General features: G+C 44.6%; 1 protein-coding gene across 1 annotated transcript in view; it reads left to right on the forward strand.

Annotated features, from left to right (window-relative positions):
• Positions 1-17,514, forward strand: part of LOC308375663 (actin-binding LIM protein 3-like) — a 60,059-nt gene extending 42,545 nt beyond the window's left edge. The window contains exons 8-24 of the mRNA XM_080851843.1: positions 552-610; positions 1,292-1,363; positions 2,294-2,449; positions 3,159-3,188; positions 3,539-3,668; positions 4,768-4,866; positions 5,531-5,572; positions 6,018-6,068; positions 8,422-8,541; positions 8,915-8,979; positions 9,629-9,782; positions 13,969-13,998; positions 14,686-14,744; positions 15,149-15,209; positions 16,077-16,084; positions 16,811-16,891; positions 17,211-17,514. Of these exons, the coding sequence (XP_080707969.1) occupies positions 552-610; positions 1,292-1,363; positions 2,294-2,449; positions 3,159-3,188; positions 3,539-3,668; positions 4,768-4,866; positions 5,531-5,572; positions 6,018-6,068; positions 8,422-8,541; positions 8,915-8,979; positions 9,629-9,782; positions 13,969-13,998; positions 14,686-14,744; positions 15,149-15,209; positions 16,077-16,084; positions 16,811-16,891; positions 17,211-17,324 (1,331 nt within the window). The 3' untranslated portion in view covers positions 17,325-17,514. The remainder of the gene's footprint in view (positions 1-551; positions 611-1,291; positions 1,364-2,293; positions 2,450-3,158; positions 3,189-3,538; positions 3,669-4,767; positions 4,867-5,530; positions 5,573-6,017; positions 6,069-8,421; positions 8,542-8,914; positions 8,980-9,628; positions 9,783-13,968; positions 13,999-14,685; positions 14,745-15,148; positions 15,210-16,076; positions 16,085-16,810; positions 16,892-17,210) is intronic.
• Positions 17,515-18,773: the final 1,259 nt, after the last annotated feature.

Here is an 18,773-nt window from a genome sequence, read left to right on the forward strand (position 1 = left end):
GTGGATGTGTGATTTTCTCATAATCTTCATGATGCGCTGCAGAGGTATCCTGTGTGCTAGTAAACATGCACAAGAGGAAGGTCAAGAACAGCCTATAGTCACGGAGGTGCGTGTTTGATGTGTAGGAGGCTTGGTGTATTTTTATGTGTGCATGTGTGTGAGAGCCAGAAAGAGAGTGAGCAAGAGGGAGGGAGGGAGAGAGAGGGAGAGAAAGAGAGAAAGAGTCACAACCTCAGCCCCGAAGCTCCTGCACTGTAATATATGGGCCTGTGTGGATGAGATGATATGTGGGTGTTGTTTGGAAGTGCTGATGTCCCAGCTCGCTCTTTTGATCAAGTGAGATAAAGCTGATGAATGCTGAGAAGGGTGGGGCAGCTCAGGGAAAATAGCAAAAATTCCAGCCAAAGTGCTTCAGCTGTGAAGCAGCATCTGTTCTCCCAGTGTCTTGGGGGTACAGCCTGAACCAGCCTCAGACAGGCAGTGATCTGCCGCAGACTTGAGTGGTCCCGTCGTGGCTCATCTAATCCCTTTTGTGTTGTATCATCTTACAGGTTCAGAGGTTTGGCATCCCACGTGTAAACAGTCAGCACGGATGGAGAAAAAACTCAGAGTAAGTCATCGAGCCCTCGCACCCTCCGTCTCTTTCGCTTTGGCTCAGCAACACACGCATACACAGACACGTGCCATCAGAAGAGGGGTTTGGAAATGTTTGTTGAACTCCTCCTCACAGTCAGCCATTGAACAATGCGGTATAGTCTGTCAGTGGTGCCAAGCACTCTGAAGAGAAAATAATAGATGCCTTGGTCCTGTTACATCCAACCAGTCAGCATAAGGAGGAATCCAAGCAGACAGCACAATAATTGGCCTGTCAATCATGTGTCTTAGTCTTCGTATCACACAGGGGAGCGACTCTCAAGAAACCATTGAAGGGAGGAGTTGAATTTGTTTGACTGTTGAGTTTTAGCATGGATACTTTTAGGAGAAACACTGACTCTCTGACTCTCAGTCCTAAATTTGATCATTCTTAGGTTGGTTTACAGAAATGCAAAGATACAAAGTGGTGGCTTGGATCGGATATGGAGTTGATATGGAGGGATGGATTCTCTGTCTTTGTGTTATGAGAGCATTCTGTAAAAAAAAAAAGCGTGTGTGTGTGTGTGTGTGTGTGTGTGTGTGTGTGTGTGTGTGTGTGTGTGTGTGTGTGTGTGTGTGTGTGTGTGTGTGTGTGTGCGTGTGTGTGTGTGTGTTTGTGTGTGTGTGTGTGTGTGTGTGTGTGCCTTTTCTGTTACAGCTAAGACGTACCTCTGAGGCATCTATTTCCCCTCCTGGATCCAGCATAGGCTCTCCAAGCCGGGTGATCTGTGTAAGTAGCACTTAAGTAGCAGTTGTGCTCTTGTTTAAAGTCTGTAGATGGTTTGTCGACAATCTCATATAGGCCATTGGGGGTGATCAGACCAGTCTTATAGAGGGCTATTTGATGGGCAACATAATTATATGTTTATGCGTGGGTGTTATTGTTTTCCGTGTCTTATTTATCTTTGAAAAAGAGGTTTCAAGGATATGCATCGACTGTAACTTTTAGAGGACTTTGATCACACTTCAAACACCCACAACATGATCTGTCTGCGGGCAAAACATCATTAGAGGATTCACACTGAGTTGAAACCGCTTGTGTGTAGTTCTGTGGTGTGTCTGACTGCCTGGCGTTTATGATGTGGTTAGAGCATACAGCCACCTTCTGTGTCACCATACGTTGCCGTCAGTGATGTATGCTCTCCTTATGCATAATATAACTCTGCACTGGGCCGCCGTTATTGATATTATTTATGCTTCATGGTAAACTGTTGTACATTACTGCCATGATTCATGTAGGATGAAGAAGACACAAGTCACTGCTTTATATGTGCTCTCTGTGTGTAACCGGCAATGTCTCTCTGCTCTTCGTTCCTGATTATGTGTGTATGGGGATGTTGTTTGCAAGTCTTCTGTGGATGTGTGTGTGTGTGTGTGTGTGTGTGTGTGTGTGTGTGTGTGTGTGTGTGTGTGTGTGTGTGTGTGATGCATAAGTGTAATGTCTATTGGGTAGGGCGAGCTTCATTGCTTCAGTGTGTGATGTCTGTCCTCCTCATTCTAAAGCCTGTGGCTGATTGTTGACCTCAGCTCCGTCTGGACCGCTTGTCAGCATCACCACAAGCTTTAGCACTACCACTCACCGCCGTTCTCTCTCTCTCTTTCTCTCTCTCTCTCCTCTTCTTTCTCTCCTGTCTTGTTTCTGTGTGCTCTCTCTCTCCAGGCCAAAGTGGAAAGCGAGATCCTAAATTATAAAGATCTGGCAGCTCTTCCTAAGATTAAAGCTATTTATGAAGTGCAACAGCCCGATCTCATTCCTTATGAGTCCTATCACAGATACTGCTCTGATGACAGGCTAGAGCGCTACAGCTATGGGGAGGTACTGAGATGCTGGTGTTACACTTAACCCCTGCGCACGTGTGTGTGTGTGTGTGTGTGTGTGTGTGTGTGTGTGTGTGTGTGTGTGTGTGTGTGTGTGTGTGTGTGTGTGTGTGTGTGTGTGTGTGTGTGTGTGTGTGTGTGTGTGTGTGTGTACATGTTTATGTGTGTGTGAGGGCTAGTTGTCCCTTATCCCAGACCCCCTCTTGCCTGGCTGCTTGCGCTGCTTGTCACTGATGCACCTGTGTAGTGCTCCAGACTCCATGTGTGCTCCCTGCACTAATGTTTTTAAACACAGTTCTCCTCCTCGTCGTGAGAGGGATGAGAGAAATATTACATTCATGTAGCGAAAAGGCAGGTGCCACTATTGATTCTGTGAGTCCTTTAATCCCTTTCTGCCCTAATTAAACTAAATAATGTAGTATTGTAAAGGTTAACAAGCACAAAGTCTATTCTTTTATTTTAATGCTCAGGAGTGCTTAAGTGACATAATTATTAATAGTTTAATCATAATTTAAACATCATTGTACTGTGGTGTATCGTGTCAGTAGAGCCTGCAATGGAGACGGTTTTCCACTTCTCCTTGGTATAGATTGTACTAATCCTCTTAATTAGCATGGGTTGCCCAGGCTTGGAATCGGGACCATAGGATGGATTTTCATTCCTTTTCTCTTTATGTTCTTCTTCTGTTATGGCCTTCCATACGTCAGTCTCTGGGGACTCTCTCTCCTTATTCTCAGGTAATTTTCTTGAACCGTGACGTTTCTTGATGGGACTTGTAGTGTTTTAGCACTGTCCAGTGTTTAGTTGCTCAGAAGTCATGTTTGTTTTTGAAGATATGTGTTTGAATGAAGTATGTCATAGCTGGTGTTTCCAGCCTTCGGTTTTAGTGCTATGTTCTTTGCATCAGCTTTGGTCAGAGGACATTTGATCCATAAAGGCAGTATTGACCTTTATTTGTATTGATATAATATATATATTATATTGATTTGTATTGCATTATATTTGTGTATATTAAAGCATAGTCATGAGTGACTGATTAGCCGTGAGTGTAGAGATAAACTCTGCCCTGCTGACTGCTCCGTGACAGGACATCTACGACAGCATGGACATCCGGCACCGGCGTTCCTCCAGCCCGGGTTACATCGACTCGCCCACCTACAGCCGGCAGGGCATGTCTCCCACAGTGCCTCGCTCGCCTCAGCTCTACTACCGCTCTGGTGAGTCGATGACAGCCGCGTCCCTCGCCCTCAGCACACGGACACACCGGGAGGAAGAGAATTCATGAGGCTAACAACAGCCATGACATTTGGGTGTTTTTTTTTAATCAATATGGCAGATGAGGTGACATTTGATCTTTTTTTTATATTGATTATTTTTTTTTGTATATTGTTTTTTTTGTTCGAAATTGTTTTGCTGTGCTTATCTTAATCTTTTGGAGACAAAAAAAATAAATGTTTTTTAGATTCAGCCTGCACACAAGCCACTCATACACTCACTCCCCAACCCTCTGCAGAAAAACCATCCACCGTTAACTGTGCAGTGTGTTGGACCTGCCTTACTGAAAAGACAGGGCGCTTTCAGGCCCCTCCATCACCAACGATTAGAGACAGACAAAAACTGACACGAGTTGAGTGTTCTGGCTGTGTGCGTGTAGACGGTAATAACCTGTCTAGCTAACTCTGGGCGCACAGCCTCAGCTCTGCTGTCAGATGGTGGTTCACTGCAGAGGGTTGGCCTCTTCTCCATCCTGTCACTACACACATGCCATCTCTCCTTCCTCACTGAAGAGCAGTGCCTAATGCACCCACCCTAGGCTCTGCTCTCTTGATTGACGCGCATGAGAATGAGACGCACACCTGTTATTGAACTCACGCTTTGCCCCCATCATGCTTAGTGCACTCTCCAGAGAGGACCTTTTGTCTTAGAAGGAGTTCCCACTAGTTCTGCTAATGTTGCTGTGGTTTGCTAACACCAGCACGACAATGCTAATGCAATGACAGTTAAGCTCTTGAAGAACTAAAATATTAAAACTATAAAAAGATATATTCAAATACCTGAAACTGCAGCACATTTACCATTAATAAACTGAGTACCTGCAGATGTGCTTGTTGTTGTTGTTGTTGCTTTAGTGTTATAGTAAGGCATGAATGAGTCTGAGAGCTTGCCACTAATCACACATCCTCCCTGACTGGCTGCTGTGCACTGCAAGGCCTGAGCTTTGGGCAGTAGGTGGGTGGGGAGGGAGGGGGAGGTGGGTTCCTAGGGGCGGGTCCAGCCCACGCTCACGCTCTCTCATTGGTCTTGGGCTGACTGCAGGCACTGAGAGTGGCAGGAGCTCTCCCTATTACAGTCAGCTTGATGCCAGATCGAACACGCCCACCACGAACCAAGCACCCAAGCATTTTCACGTGCCAGGTAGGCCTCTGGATTTCTCTTCATCCATCCATCCACCCATCCATCCACCTAGTGCATAACAACCTCTTTGCCTGCCTCCCAGTGCTATGGGCTGCACAGAGCCTGATCCATGTTTCCCAACTGCACTTACTGTCATTAGTTTCCCATTTCAACCACTCTGTCCTCTCCTTATCCTTCCCCGTAGCTTGATCTGTTTACCGTTTCAGTCCACTGACGTTACATTTTGTAGTGGTCTGTATGTCACATGTTTGGCTTATGATTATGTGTGCATATAACGACTAGTTAATCATGTGATTTGAATGTGTACATGACATGTGTGGAGTCATTGTCCTGATTGATTGTTACTTGAAACACACGGACGGGATTGTAATTATGCACTCACTTGTCAACGACTGTATGCTTATGTGAAGCTTAGACCACATAGATAACAAAAGAGAGGCCAACATCCAATCTCTGTACTCAGAGACCTAGGAGTCAGATTCACCATACATACACAATTCAGAAGCACTGTTGTGGATGTGGTTTTCCATGTCTTTGTGAGCCCATGTGGGTTTCTAGTCTTTGTGAGTCCATGTGGTTTTACAGTCTTTGTGAGTCCATGTGGTTTTACAGTCTTTGTGAGTACATACATGTGGTTTGTTTTCCACGCTACGCCTGGGGGTAGTTGAAGTCAGCAGAACATGTATGTTGATGTCCCCTGGTGCAGGTTGGTGTGTTTGCTCCAGCTTTTGATCCGTAATGTCAGCCTTCCACTTGTTCTCTCTATCCTCCCCCTCCTGCTTCTCTCTCTCTTTCTTTCTCTATCTCACTCTCATTCTCTCGCTCTCTCTCTCTCTCTCCTCAAGAAAAAGGCATTAAATTAAAAACTACCATTGCCTCTGTCAGTTAAAGTAAGATAGATTTCAGTACCTCTTTGCAATAATTATGTAAACATTTGTCTTGTTTAATGGTTTAACCAGTGATGGTAGGTGATACATTTTTCTTAGTTTCTATTGAGTTTGAGAGTGAAGGGGGAGTAGGTCGTCTTTAAGCAAAGAGGTATTTAACCCAGTTTACCTGACCAGTACTGCCCTTGCCACTGTCTCTTGCCTCTCTCCTCGTGTCCTTCTTCCTTTGTCTCATGTCCTCTGTGTCTCTGTGTCTGTCCTCAGCTACAGGGGAGACCAACATCTACAGGAAACCTCCCATCTATAAGAGACATGGTATATGTGTTTGAGTACCTCTCTCCAAATAACCCAGGGGCTAACTCCTGGTGTGTTTGGAGATGAATGAGTCTGCTGTGCTTAACAGTCACTTGCGTGCTCTGTCTCCACTAAACTCCCAGCTGAATTTGGTAAAGCCTTTGTCAGCATATAAACTTGTCATTGTCAACGCCAGGAGTGCATGTAGAATACATAGAGCATCATGGGTAATTCTCTTCTGAGCATTATGTTCATATATCTTTCAAGAGCATGAGGAGAGGTTCTATTTTTTCATTTAGCTGATCATGCAATACTCTAGTGTGTTTTGGCTATTGCATGATTTCCTATGTGTTACCACTAACCAGCAGTATGTACTTTCCATAGAAAAAAATATACGTTACATGTATCACATATAATATATTTTTGATTATTACAGTATTTTAAGCGTATCCTGAAAGACTATACTAGTTATATTCTATGTCAGAAAAGCTTTTTTCACAGAATATGTATTTGTCAAAGGTTTTTTTGTTCACATTTTTGTTGAAATTGTGCTTTAATTCAGCTGGAGTGATGAGGAGTGCATGTATGCTTTTCTTGTAGTGAACAGCTTCCATGCCAATATGAAAATGTGGTTGTATGTCACATAGTGCCATCATCCATATTCTTGGGGATCAAACACATAAAGTAATGTTGGAAGTGCATATGCCATTATATATTTTCTGTACAGTGTGTGTATATGTATATGTGTGTGTGTATAAATATATTTATACATAGCATTAAAAAGTGGCTGTATGACACTCAACAAGGAGATGTACTGTATATATTTAGGTATTATGGTTTTCATTATACATCAGAAGAAAAGAGTTCTCAAAAGAGTAATAGTTATGCCTTCTTTTTTTCCAAAACATTGAAAGTAGAGATTGAGTTTGATTCCTTATAACAAACTAGTCAGAATCCTCCACAGGATAGAACTGGTCATTCCTTAGATGGTTTTGAGGTGTGTGTTGTTATTTGTTTTTTATTTAGAAGTGTGATGTTTTTGTGTGCCGTGCTGTGTGGTTTGTTGTGAACTTGTGTGTTATATGCATCACAGACCCGTGGTCTTGGGCATTCAAAGACCTATGATGCTAACCCACAGCCAATCCTTTTTCACACTTTATAGATATCAAAGCAGATTGTACTAACATGATGAAATGATCAATCTTCTCTAATCAAGCCAGAGTTAAAGATGTGCTTAAATAGCTAAATATGTCAGATCTGATTAAATAATGTCATTTTGATGCAGTAAACTTACAGTATGGCTTGGTCAGACTGTATGATAATTAGTTCCTGTACATCCATGCCCTTTTGACTACTGGCCTGTAGTGCTTCCTGAAGCAATGAGCAAAGCTCTGTGCTGGCCATGTGGAGGAACTCTGATGTATTTGAGTCAAATTGCCTGTGAGTTTTATATATAATTGATTCTATTAGCCTTGAAGTGGAGTCACATATGAAATGGAGGTAATGTGATGCATTAATGATAACCTCCATATGACCATATGGTAGATCTGCCCTTCCTCAGAGTCTGCTGAGGGTGAACCGTTGAGTGTTTCATTTTCTCTTACTTTTTCTTTTTTCCCGACCCCCTTCTTTTCCGTTTCCCTGCCTCCTCCATCCTGCTGTCCTCTTCCTTGCTGCCCTGTTATCAGTAAGTATCATTCCCTCTCTCTCTTTCTCTCTCTCTCTCTCTCTCTCCTTCTCTCCCCATTCAGCCATATCTTCACCTCCATAGCAAAAGGGCTGTAAGGAGATCTGTCCAGAGTCACCCGCTAAGACTAAATAAGCTTACAGGATGATCCTTGTCTCAATCTGTTCATTGTACTCTGGTCTGGCAGCTTCACCAGTGTTTAGTGAAAGTCATATGCTGTTGTAGCACCAGCGCCTTGTACACAATAAAGTACGTTTTATGATAAGATATCTTTTCTGCAAAAGGAGTCTGTAAAAATGGCTTATTCTTCCTCATTTTCCTGTCATACGCGTCCTTGCGTACATCCCTCTCCTTATCTCTCCACTCCTCTTCTCTCTTTCTCTCTCTCTCTGTATATCTCTCATTCCCTCGCTTTCTCTGCTCTGGTGCATAACCTCATTAACCTGAGTAATGCTCAGTAGTCACTCCCTTCCCTCTGTGAGAGAGCCGTCCGGCACAAAAGCCGCTTCCTGCTCCCACCATTCACTCTGTCCTCATTAAGCCCCCATGAGAACCCCACCCGCATCCATTTTCCCTCACCTACGCTAAGGCAGCATGTGTGTGTGTTTGTGTGTTTACCGTGTGTGTATACCGTATACCGTGTCTGATTGACGGTGTGGTTTCACACAGATGACCGTGACCATGAAGCCACGACTAGTAGAACCAGCGATGACATCCTCCATTCGGCTCACCTCTCCTCATCCTACTCTCCAGACCACTGCCAGCACTCAGAGTCTGATTACTACCACTACACTGGCTCCCCTAGAGGTGGGGCTCACTCAGGTCCTCTCACTCCGTGATTATTTAGATGCGGCGGTCTCAATGCGGGTTTTTCATTCCCACGGGGTATGTCATTGTACTTCAAAGGGGTTGCAAGAAGACTATGAATAGGTTAACACCACTTGGACATTGCCTGAAGCTTGGGGGGACAAAAACAAATCTTTGAGGAGGAGGGGAATGAAGTCAGAGATCAAATGAGATTGGCGGCTCCTGCCTTACAAGTTGTGCTGCACTCGTTTAGGCTGAGGGCTATTTTCCAGTTCATTGTGTTGCAGACTATTTTACCTGTTTAATGACCGTGCACAAATCCACTTGTCTGTTCTTAATCCCTCTGACCTCTGACCCTGTTCCCTTCCTGCAGCCCCTAGAGCGCGGAGGTTCTCCTCAGGCGGGGAGGAGGATGGATGGAACCAGAGTCTGAACAGAGTGAGAGGATTTCATCCCCACTTCTCTTCCCTTTCACGCACACACACACACACACACACACGCACACACACACACACGCACACACACACGCACACACACACGCTCACACACTCATGCACATACACATACACAGGAGAATGGATGGAGCCAGAGTCTTAACAGAGTGAGAGGATTTCATCCCAACTTCTTTTCCCGTTTACACACACACACGCACACGGACATGCACACACACACACACATGCACACGCACACATGCGCGCACACACACATGCACATACACAGGAGGATGGATGGAGCCAGAGTCTTAACAGAGTGAGAGGATTTCATGCCCACTTCTCTTCCTGTTATGTGGAGATTAACAATTACCAATTACCAGTTACCAAAAAGTGCTGGAGCAACCCTAAGAGAAGTCATGGTCACTTACTACCATAATACCCATAAAATAAGAATGTCACAGTTCAAAGAGAAAAACTAAGGTCTAGCATAATTCACTTTCCAAATGTTCAGATGTTATAAATACCAATTTTATAAAATAATGTCAATTATTTTTGTCTTTTCATCTAAGCTTATTCCACTGATGATCCATCCAGTAACATGTACATGTACATCTGCTGTTTGTGTCCTCCGCAATCCATGTCTCTTTTTCTAGATCCAAGGTGGGATAGGTCGGCTGATTCTGAAAGAGGAGATGAAAGCCAGGTCGGGCTCCTATGACAATGATCCCTGGGGAAGCGCGCGCAACTCTCGCAGTGGCAGCAAAGAGGCCCTGCACAATGTTGGCTACAGCAACACCGTCAATGGCTGTGAGTGCTTCTTCCTTACCATCTCAATAGCGAGAGATATTTCACCCAGTAGGATTGGTGTCTGCTGTCTTTTCAGTTGGGAAAGTATGACTGCAGCTTCAAAAGGCTGTTGCATGCAAATTATTTTTTGATGTGAAGCCAGAAACATAGGGACTTAATTTCAGGGCAATAACATGTTGTTAGGGTCAGACGTTATGATATGAATGTAGGTGAATTAGAGTGTTGTTAGCACTGTACTTGTTAGCTAGTGACCCACCTTGAACTTTATGTGGATACAGTACATCACTACTACCTTAGCCTACTGACTTAATAAGATGACTCACTATACTACTACGTTCACCCTAGATCACTGTGTTTGGATAGAGCTTTGCGTCGGGCTTAAGGTGCTTATTATAGAGTCTGAACAGAATGAGAGAAAGAACACCACTTCTTCCCATCTCTTGTTGTTCGTTGTTGTTGTTGTCTTGTACAGTATGCAGGTTATGTAATCGCAGCAGAGATCCCGTTGGCATAGATAGACTCCAGCCAAAGAAGGAGGCATGCTGTTACTTAAATACCTCCCCATGGCTCGCCATATTGTGCTGGAGTGAATGTCTTTGCGGCTGGGCTGTAGTTGTAGTTAACTTTAGGACACTGTGGGGATTGATGTTCCCCTGTCTCTGCACCACAGGAGGCAGATGCTGTAGTACAAATTGACAGGGAGAGATAGTGTTGAGTAATGAGGACTGTTTGTCCTTCCTGCTGTGAATGGCTCAGTCAGGGAAGCACAGGGCCAGGCTCCGGCTGATGGAGGACAGGGGACCATTGTGGAGGTAATCCCAACCCAACAACAGCAAAGGATGCGTAGAACACGCTGGCACTCACACACACACACACACACACACACACACACTGACACACACACACACACTGACACACACACACACACACACACTCACACACACACTAACATACTAACATACACACTTGCACATACACACTCCACATATCTACACACACACAAACACATATACACTCGACACACACACATGCACATACACACTCAACATATCTACACACACACACACACACACACACACACACACACACACACACACACACACTCACACTCCACATATCCACACACACACATGCACATACGCACTCCACATATCCACAGACACACACACACACACACACACGCACACGTGCATTCACATATATGCTCGTATACACACCCCTGACCTTTGTTGGCTCTTCTCTGGTCTCCTTGCAAAGCAAGTGGGGGAGAAATATGACTGACTCTGACACTCCTCAATTTGACTCAGAGACCCACTGACCTCAACGAATCAGCGCCGTTCATCACCTTCTCCCTCGGTCTGGCCGTAAACACTGACCACACGCGCGTGTCTTGCTTTCAGCACTAGTGTTATGTGAACTGAATGCATACCAGGTCAGCTTGTGTCAAGGCAGAGCAAGACACAATTGGACCTTGAAGGTATGGTTCCAGCATGCAGAGCGAGGAGATGTAGTTGTGTTGCAGGAGTGAGGAGGTGTAGTTGTGTTGCAGGAGAGAGGAGGTGTAGTTGTGTTGCAGGAGAGAGGAGGTGTAGTTGTGGTGCAGGAGAGAGGAGGTGTAGTTGTGGTGCAGGAGAGAGGAGGAGTGAGGAGGTGTAGTTGTGTTGCAGGAGTGAGGAGGTGTATATGTGTTGCAGGAGTGAGGAGGAGTAAGGAGGTGTAGTTGTGTTGCAGGAGTGAGGAGGTGTATATGTGTTGCAGGAGTGAGGAGGAGTAAGGAGGTGTAGTTGTGTTGCAGGAGTGAGGAGGTGTATATGTGTTGCAGGAGTGAGGAGGTGTAGTTGTGTTGCAGGAGTGAGGAGGTGTATATGTGTTGCAGAAGTGAAGAGGAGTGAGGAGGTGTAGTTGTGTTGCAGGAGTGAGGAGGTGTATATGTGTTGCAGGAGTGAGGAGGAGTAAGGAGGTGTAGTTGTGTTGCAGGAGTGAGGAGGTGTATATGTGTTGCAGGAGTGAGGAGGTGTAGTTATTTTGCAGGAGTGAGGAGGTGTAGTTGTGGTGCAGGAGTGAAGAGGAGTGAGGAGGTGTAGTTGTGTTGCAGGAGTGAGGAGGTGTATATGTGTTGCAGGAGTGAGGAGGAGTGAGGAGGTGTAGTTATTTTGCAGGAGTGAAGAGGAGTGAGGAGGTGTAGTTATTTTGCAGGAGTGAGGAGGTGTAGTTGTGTTTCAGGAGTGAGGAGGTGTATATGTGTTGCAGGAGTGAGGAGGTGTAGTTGTGTTGCAGGAGTGAGGAGGTGTAGTTATTTTGCAGGAGTGAGGAGGTGTAGTTGTGTTGCAGGAGTGAGGAGGTGTATATGTGTTGCAGGAGTGAGGAGGTGTAGTTATTTTGCAGGAGTGAGGAGGTGTATATGTGTTGCAGGAGTGAAGAGGTGTAGTTGTGTTGCAGGAGTGAGGAGGTGTATATGTGTTGCAGGAGTGAGGAGGTGTAGTTGTGTTGCAGGAGTGAGGTGGTGTATATGTGTTGCAGGAGTGAGGAGGTGTAGTTGTGTTGCAGGAGTGAGGTGGTGTAGTTGTGGTGCAGGAGTGAGGAGGTGTAGTTGTGTTGCAGGAGTGAGGTGGTGTAGTTGTGGTGCAGGAGTGAGGAGGTGTAGTTGTGTTGCAGGAGTGAGGTGGTGTATATGTGTTGCAGGAGTGAAGAGGAGTGAGGAGGTATAGTTGTGTTGCAGGAGTGAGGAGGTGTATATGTGTTGCAGGAGTGAGGAGGTGTAGTTGTGTTGCAGGAGTGAGGAGGTGTATATGTGTTGCAGGAGTGAGGAGGTGTAGTTGTGTTGCAGGAGTGAGGTGGTGTAGTTGTGGTGCAGGAGTGAAGAGGAGTGAGGAGGTGTAGTTGTGTTGCAGGAGTGAGGAGGTGTATATGTGTTGCAGGAGTGAGGAGGTGTAGTTATGTTGCAGGAGTGAGGAGGTGTAGTTATGTTGCAGGAGTGAGGAGGTGTAGTTGTGTTGCAGGAGTGAGGAGATGTAGTTGTGGTGCAGGAGTGAGGAGGTGTAGTTGTGTTTCAGGAGTGAGGAGGTGTATATGTGTTGCAGGAGTGAGGAGGTGTAGTTGTGTTGCAGGAGTGAGGAGGTGTATATGTGTTGCAGGAGTGAGGAGGTGTAGTTGTGTTGCAGGAGTGAGGAGGCGTAGTTGTGTTGCAGGAGTGAGGAGGTGTAGTTGTGTTGCAGGAGTGAGGAGGTGTAGTTGTGTTGCAGGAGTGAGGAGGTGTAGTTGTGTTGCAGGAGTGAGGAGGTGTAGTTGTGTTGCAGGAGTGATCCACAGGCACAGGTGACGTCTCTGTGCACTCACGTTCTCTGTGCACTCGGGCCTATTCAGTCATTCCCAGCCTGTGTCCCTGTCCATGAATTATGAAAGCTGCCTTGTTTTATGGATGCTGACATTACGTAGTTCTCCTGAGAACACAAAAACGAACCAAATGCCAAACATTAGAGGGCGGTCCACTGGACTTGGGAGCATAAAGTGTTGGGATTCTCTGTAGCAGTAGATGCACAAGACCTGGTTTAAAAACAGTAATGGAACTTACATTACACCTTACCTGTGTGAATAGTTCATTGAAATTGTTCCTCAGAAAGGACTCTTTTGAGTATCTGAAGGGGTGAGAATTATCACCATTCCTCTTTCCACAAAAATGTGGCAGAGGTAAACAAAAAAAAAAGCATTAACACTTGAGCAGAAAGGCCTAAGCACAGGTAGATCATTTTGAGCTTCGAGACTTGAAGATGGCGGAAGTTGTGCAACACACCCATCCAGATGAAGTGCGTTAGTGTTAATGGCTTCCAGTTGTTCATGTGTGTAACCCAGTTGCGATGTTTCAGATGGAGTGTTGAGTAAACAGTTTAGGTGAAATCTCTGTAGCCCAGCTGTTTCTGTGACAGGCAGCCCTTATGCTTGTGACCTTGACATGACTAACACAGAAGCATGCCCCTGCCCTGCGCCTTTGAAAGCAGGAATCATTATCAGGCCTGTAAAACAAGATGAAAGACAACGGGCCTCGGGTTGCCTTGAGTGCCTCTTGCTCTGTCATTGGCTGCCTCTCCATCATCTCCACCTACCCTTTTTCCCATTTTTCTCCATCTTTTCCTGTTCTGTTTTTTTTTCTTCTCTTCTGTCAACTGTCGCTCTCCTTTTTGTTCTGCAGCTCCCAGGTCTCACTACAGTGCAGATAGTGGTGAGTGACCCAGTGTCCTGTTTGCCCTCTGTTTGCCCTCTGACCTCTGATCTCAGTGCGTTTCTCTTCCTGTGTCAGGTGTGTGCATGGAGGCATGCTTGAAAAAAAAAAAAAAAAACAAGAACAGTTTGAAATGACCAGGACCTGTCCTTCCGAATTCTATTCTCATCCTCTACATGTCTGTCTCTCATTAATCATTGATTTCATGTCATTAGCTATCCTGTTGTTGCATCCTAATCTGTGCCGGACAGGGAATATTTCAGACCTCTCTGCTGACTTAATCACTTGAATTGTCCTCGCAGACGTTGACGAAGCATTTGTTTGTGCGTACAGGAGATAAACCAGTTGCTGTGTCTCACATATTTTCTGCATGATGACCTCTGGTGTGATGTGTGAACCCCTATTGTTCAGTCATCTTCCCTTTATCTCTTTAAGAGCAGCTGGAGAGTCAGAGGGAAATATGTTTGTATCTTGGGCCCTCTGCTGGTTGTGATATGTATGTGCATGTGTGGTGTGTGCCATAACAGAAACTAACAGTGTCACCAGTCCCTCTCTCGCTTATTCACGCCACACATACACACACACACACATTCATGTACAGGAACAGACACTCACATAGTGATACTCTGAAGGTTATAAACCTATAGCTTACTTGTGTGCTGTTTGTGTGTGTGTTCTCTCTTGCAGACTCCTACATCTCCAAGTCAGCCTCTTTGCCAGGGTACGGCAGGAATGGCCTGAACAGGGTAAGAGTCTTAAGGGGGGGCAGAAATAGAAATAGTTGCAGGGGAGAGAAAGGCTTTCTTTGGCTATAAGCTTTCCCATGGTTTGGGGGGTGGGGGCTGATGAAAGTGCCTTTGGGTTTGCAAGGCCTCTATATATGTCTATGCTGTACACAGCCAGACCTCCCACAGCGAGACAGTCATGGGGGTAACTCAAGGGTCCCCCTCTCTTTTGTCTTTCCCGCTAGAGCCCCCGCCTCCCAAAATGTCAATGTGCAGCCGTGCTGGCGATAAAGAGGCCTGAACTCCCTCTGCACTCTCCATGTTTATGCAGTAATGATGATAAATCAAGAGACATTGCAACACAGTTCCGCGGAAATTAAATTATTGTTATTATTGATTGTGTTGATTTTGCTGTCTTTTTTCAGCCTCAGAGTGCTGACTATTACCAGTACGACAGCAGCAATGCTGTGAATTGGGGATGCAGAGGTGGGCTATGATGTCTCTGTATGGTATTTTATGTTATGTGTATAGCTACTTCCCTTATGCCATAGCACCCTTTATTGAATGTAAATAGGCCATGGAGTGGCTCCACCTTGAGCTATTGTCAACATGTGAGTTTTAATACTAGCGTATGGCAAAACAAGGACGAACACAAAAGCTGTTTTATCTGTCTGTAGTCTTGCTTAGCTAGACGGGCATTGTAATATTATAACATATGTCTTGGGACAATCATGGGGAATTGAGTCTAAATTAACAATAATTAGTGTTTTATATAGTAATAAAACTTTAACCCAGTCCAATGCTTTATGGTAACATTTTAATACTTAGGTAAAACTGTGAATGTGTTATGTGATAAAATGTAACTTGCAGAGGCCCTCAGCTATGAAATTTCTTTACTTGTATTATGAGTCTGTGTATGCTTACACTCGTTGCTAGGCAACGCTTTCAGCAAGCTAGTCTTGCAGAAATCTCACTTCCTGTTGCATGTAAGCATACACAGTCTTTAGAAGTAAAAAATGTCATAGCTAAAGGTAAAGGGCGAGGGCCTCTGCAAGTCACAGTTTATCACATAACACATTCACAGTTTTATCGAAGTATTACAATTTTCCCACAGCTTTATGAAAGTGGGGCTATTAGGACAATTGTAGCCACAAACACAACACACCAAAGGTGATTGGAGCTTTTGTAAAGTTTCAGGTGGGCTGTACAAGTGAATAAGCAACCTTGTTAGCTTGGGCTCTTTTTTATCTCAATATTAACATTTCTGTGTTGTCCTCAACAAAGTCACATTGGACCTTTTCAAGCCTATTGTCCCAGAAAATTAATTATATCTCTTTTCCTCTTACTTTTCAGACTACAAGGTAAATGCCAATGCAGTCCAAAGACCGAAGCCTTCAGGTGGCATCCACATTTCTTCACATTGCCATTTCAGCGACACAACTGTAATGTTTATCAGTGTACGCCAAGTGTACGCCTGAGGAAGTGACAGCCTATGTGTGTGACACTGTGATGCGCTGAGGAAGTCTCATCTGCTGACAGTGCGCTTCGTGTCAGGGGACACTTCCTACTGTCAGGCCCACAGGAAGCGAGGCGCTCTCAGCTCTCTGAGATAAGAAACACAGGCTGTGGGTGGGTGCGGTTGAACTTCCAGTGCACTCTCGCTCCGAGGTGCTATAGGATATGGTTCAAAAGAACCCAGGTGACTCACACAGGGGCAACTTCCTGGTGGGTCAGCGAGTGTCATGGTATGCCTTTGACTATCACCCTTGGCAGACACTCAGTAAATGAAGGGTCACATTACCATAGTAGGTGACCCGGTGCTTGAGGGGAATGGCTCCTCTGTGGTTTGTTCACTCCTGCGTATCATCATCCTGTTTTATTTCCATTGACAAAATCAAATTCATTCTCCCTTAAGCACTTTCATTCCTGTATACTTCTCTCTTGTTTCCTTCAGATATATTCATATGAATTTCCATAGTGACCAATCCTGTTATACTTCCATTGACAGAAACGCAAAGTCAAACGTATCCTTCCTTAAGTACGTAGATACGCTTCATTCAAATCTCCTTCTCTCTCCCTTCCTGCAGATATATCCATATGCAACTCTCGTAGTGACCATGAGGGGGCGCAACCAGCTGCCAAGTGATGTAGACAGGACCATGTTAGAGGTTAGTCTGCACTGAAAGTAGGGTTAGTGATGGCATAAGACCGATGGGATAACACCTGACTGACAGTTTTCTTAAATGGTTGTGTGCATATATACTGTGTGTGTGTGTGTGTTTTGTGGTGTGTGTATGTGTGTGTGTGTGTGTGTGTGTGTGTGTGTGTGTGTGTGTGTGTGTGTGTCATCTCACTTTACTTGTTACCACAAGGTGAACAAACAGTTCACACCATCTGATGCCTAAGACCTGGCAGGACTTGTGCTATCTGACTGTGGAATTCTCCACCTCTGCTTATCCCATCATGTGTGGACCCTCTCATTCACAGCGCCATCTGTCTCCTGAGGAGTTCTACCAAGTGTTTGGGATGTCAGTGGCGGACTTTGATCGACTGGCACTGTGGAAAAAAAACGAGCTGAAGAAACACGTGCGTCTGTTCTGAGAGCTTACGCTCACACTCAGTCTCGCTCTGTACACGGGTTGAGGGAAGGACCGTCAAAATGGGCCCGGCCACACCAGACCCCTCTCGGTACCAGTACTCAGAACCAGCATCAGAGTTTGACTGCTTGACATAGACACGGTCCATGGCACTGTAGACCCCCAGAGGAGGTTCTGAGACACTTGGAGTTGGAGTTGGGGGGAGGGGGGTGGTTGAGCTGCTGCTTGCTCCTTTTGAGCCACATGCACTAAGATGGATAGACTTAGAGACTATAGAATTCACTGAAGAGGCCACAGATGCTTTCAGTACTTCTGGATGTTTTGTGTGTGTGTGTGTGTGTGTGTTTGCGTGTGTGTGTGTTTGCGTAAGTGTGTTTGTTTGTGTGTGTGTGTGTGTGTGTTTGCGTGTGTGTGCGTGCGCAAGCGTGTCTGTGTGTATATCACCCCACACTACACAGCAAGCTCAGTTGCAAGTTAAGAGTGATTGAAAGTTGCCTTAAAATTATCACTGAGTGTTAGCTAAGAACACCAGCAGCTGTGGAATCAGAATGTTTATATCAGCTGAACAACTTCAGTGTGATTGAGACTGCTTGGAGATGAGGGATGGATCAATGAGACAGTCCATCAGAACTGTGTGACATGGCAGGTTAACACATGAGACAGTGTTCAATGATGCTGTATTTCACTTACAAGAGTTTAGTTTGAACTTAATGAATGGATTTATTGATACATGTATTTATTAATGTGTTTGAAAAAGGAGTGATTTTTTTTTTTTTTTTTCAATTGCAAACCAAAGTACTGGTAAATCAAACATATTCAAATGTTATTTTCTGTTTACTTATTCTTTGTTTGTCCAAGCCCTTAACTTAATGTATACAATTAGAGTTGGTAAACTCACTGACACATATGGATCCAAAGAATGTGTTTTTGACATAACTGCATTAACAAATACAATGGAACAAAAGGAATGATACATTTTACATTTCAGAAAGGTTGAAATAATGGTAACTACTTATCCTTTTTGAAAGAGAAAAAAAGCAGTGGACAGGTATGAATAAAAATTGTAATACCCTCCTAATTGCAAAAGAGAACAACTCATATGGGGTACACAAGTTGTCTTAATTATTTACAAGAGGATCATTTTGAAAAAACTGCCATAGGTATAAATGTGTGCTCTGCTTGGCACTATTATTTGTAGCATTTCGTGAAGCTGGCTAAATTAATCTGTAATTTGAAATTATGTGTCTCTTTTTGTATCTTTCAGTGAAAAAACACTGATTTTGGCTAAGCTTGTAATGGCTTTGACCAGACCGAATTCTGAACCTGAGATGAAACTAGAAAAGTACAGGATGGGAGTTGTGAGGTTGGAGTGAAATCTGTGGGATTATTTCATTGAGACTGAATGGAGTGAAATGTTTTGGAGGTTTGTGGAAAACACATTAAAACTGAATTG

This window comes from Sprattus sprattus, assembly GCF_963457725.1.
Source record: "Sprattus sprattus genome assembly, chromosome: 1".
Taxonomy (NCBI): Eukaryota; Metazoa; Chordata; class Actinopteri; order Clupeiformes; family Clupeidae; genus Sprattus; species Sprattus sprattus.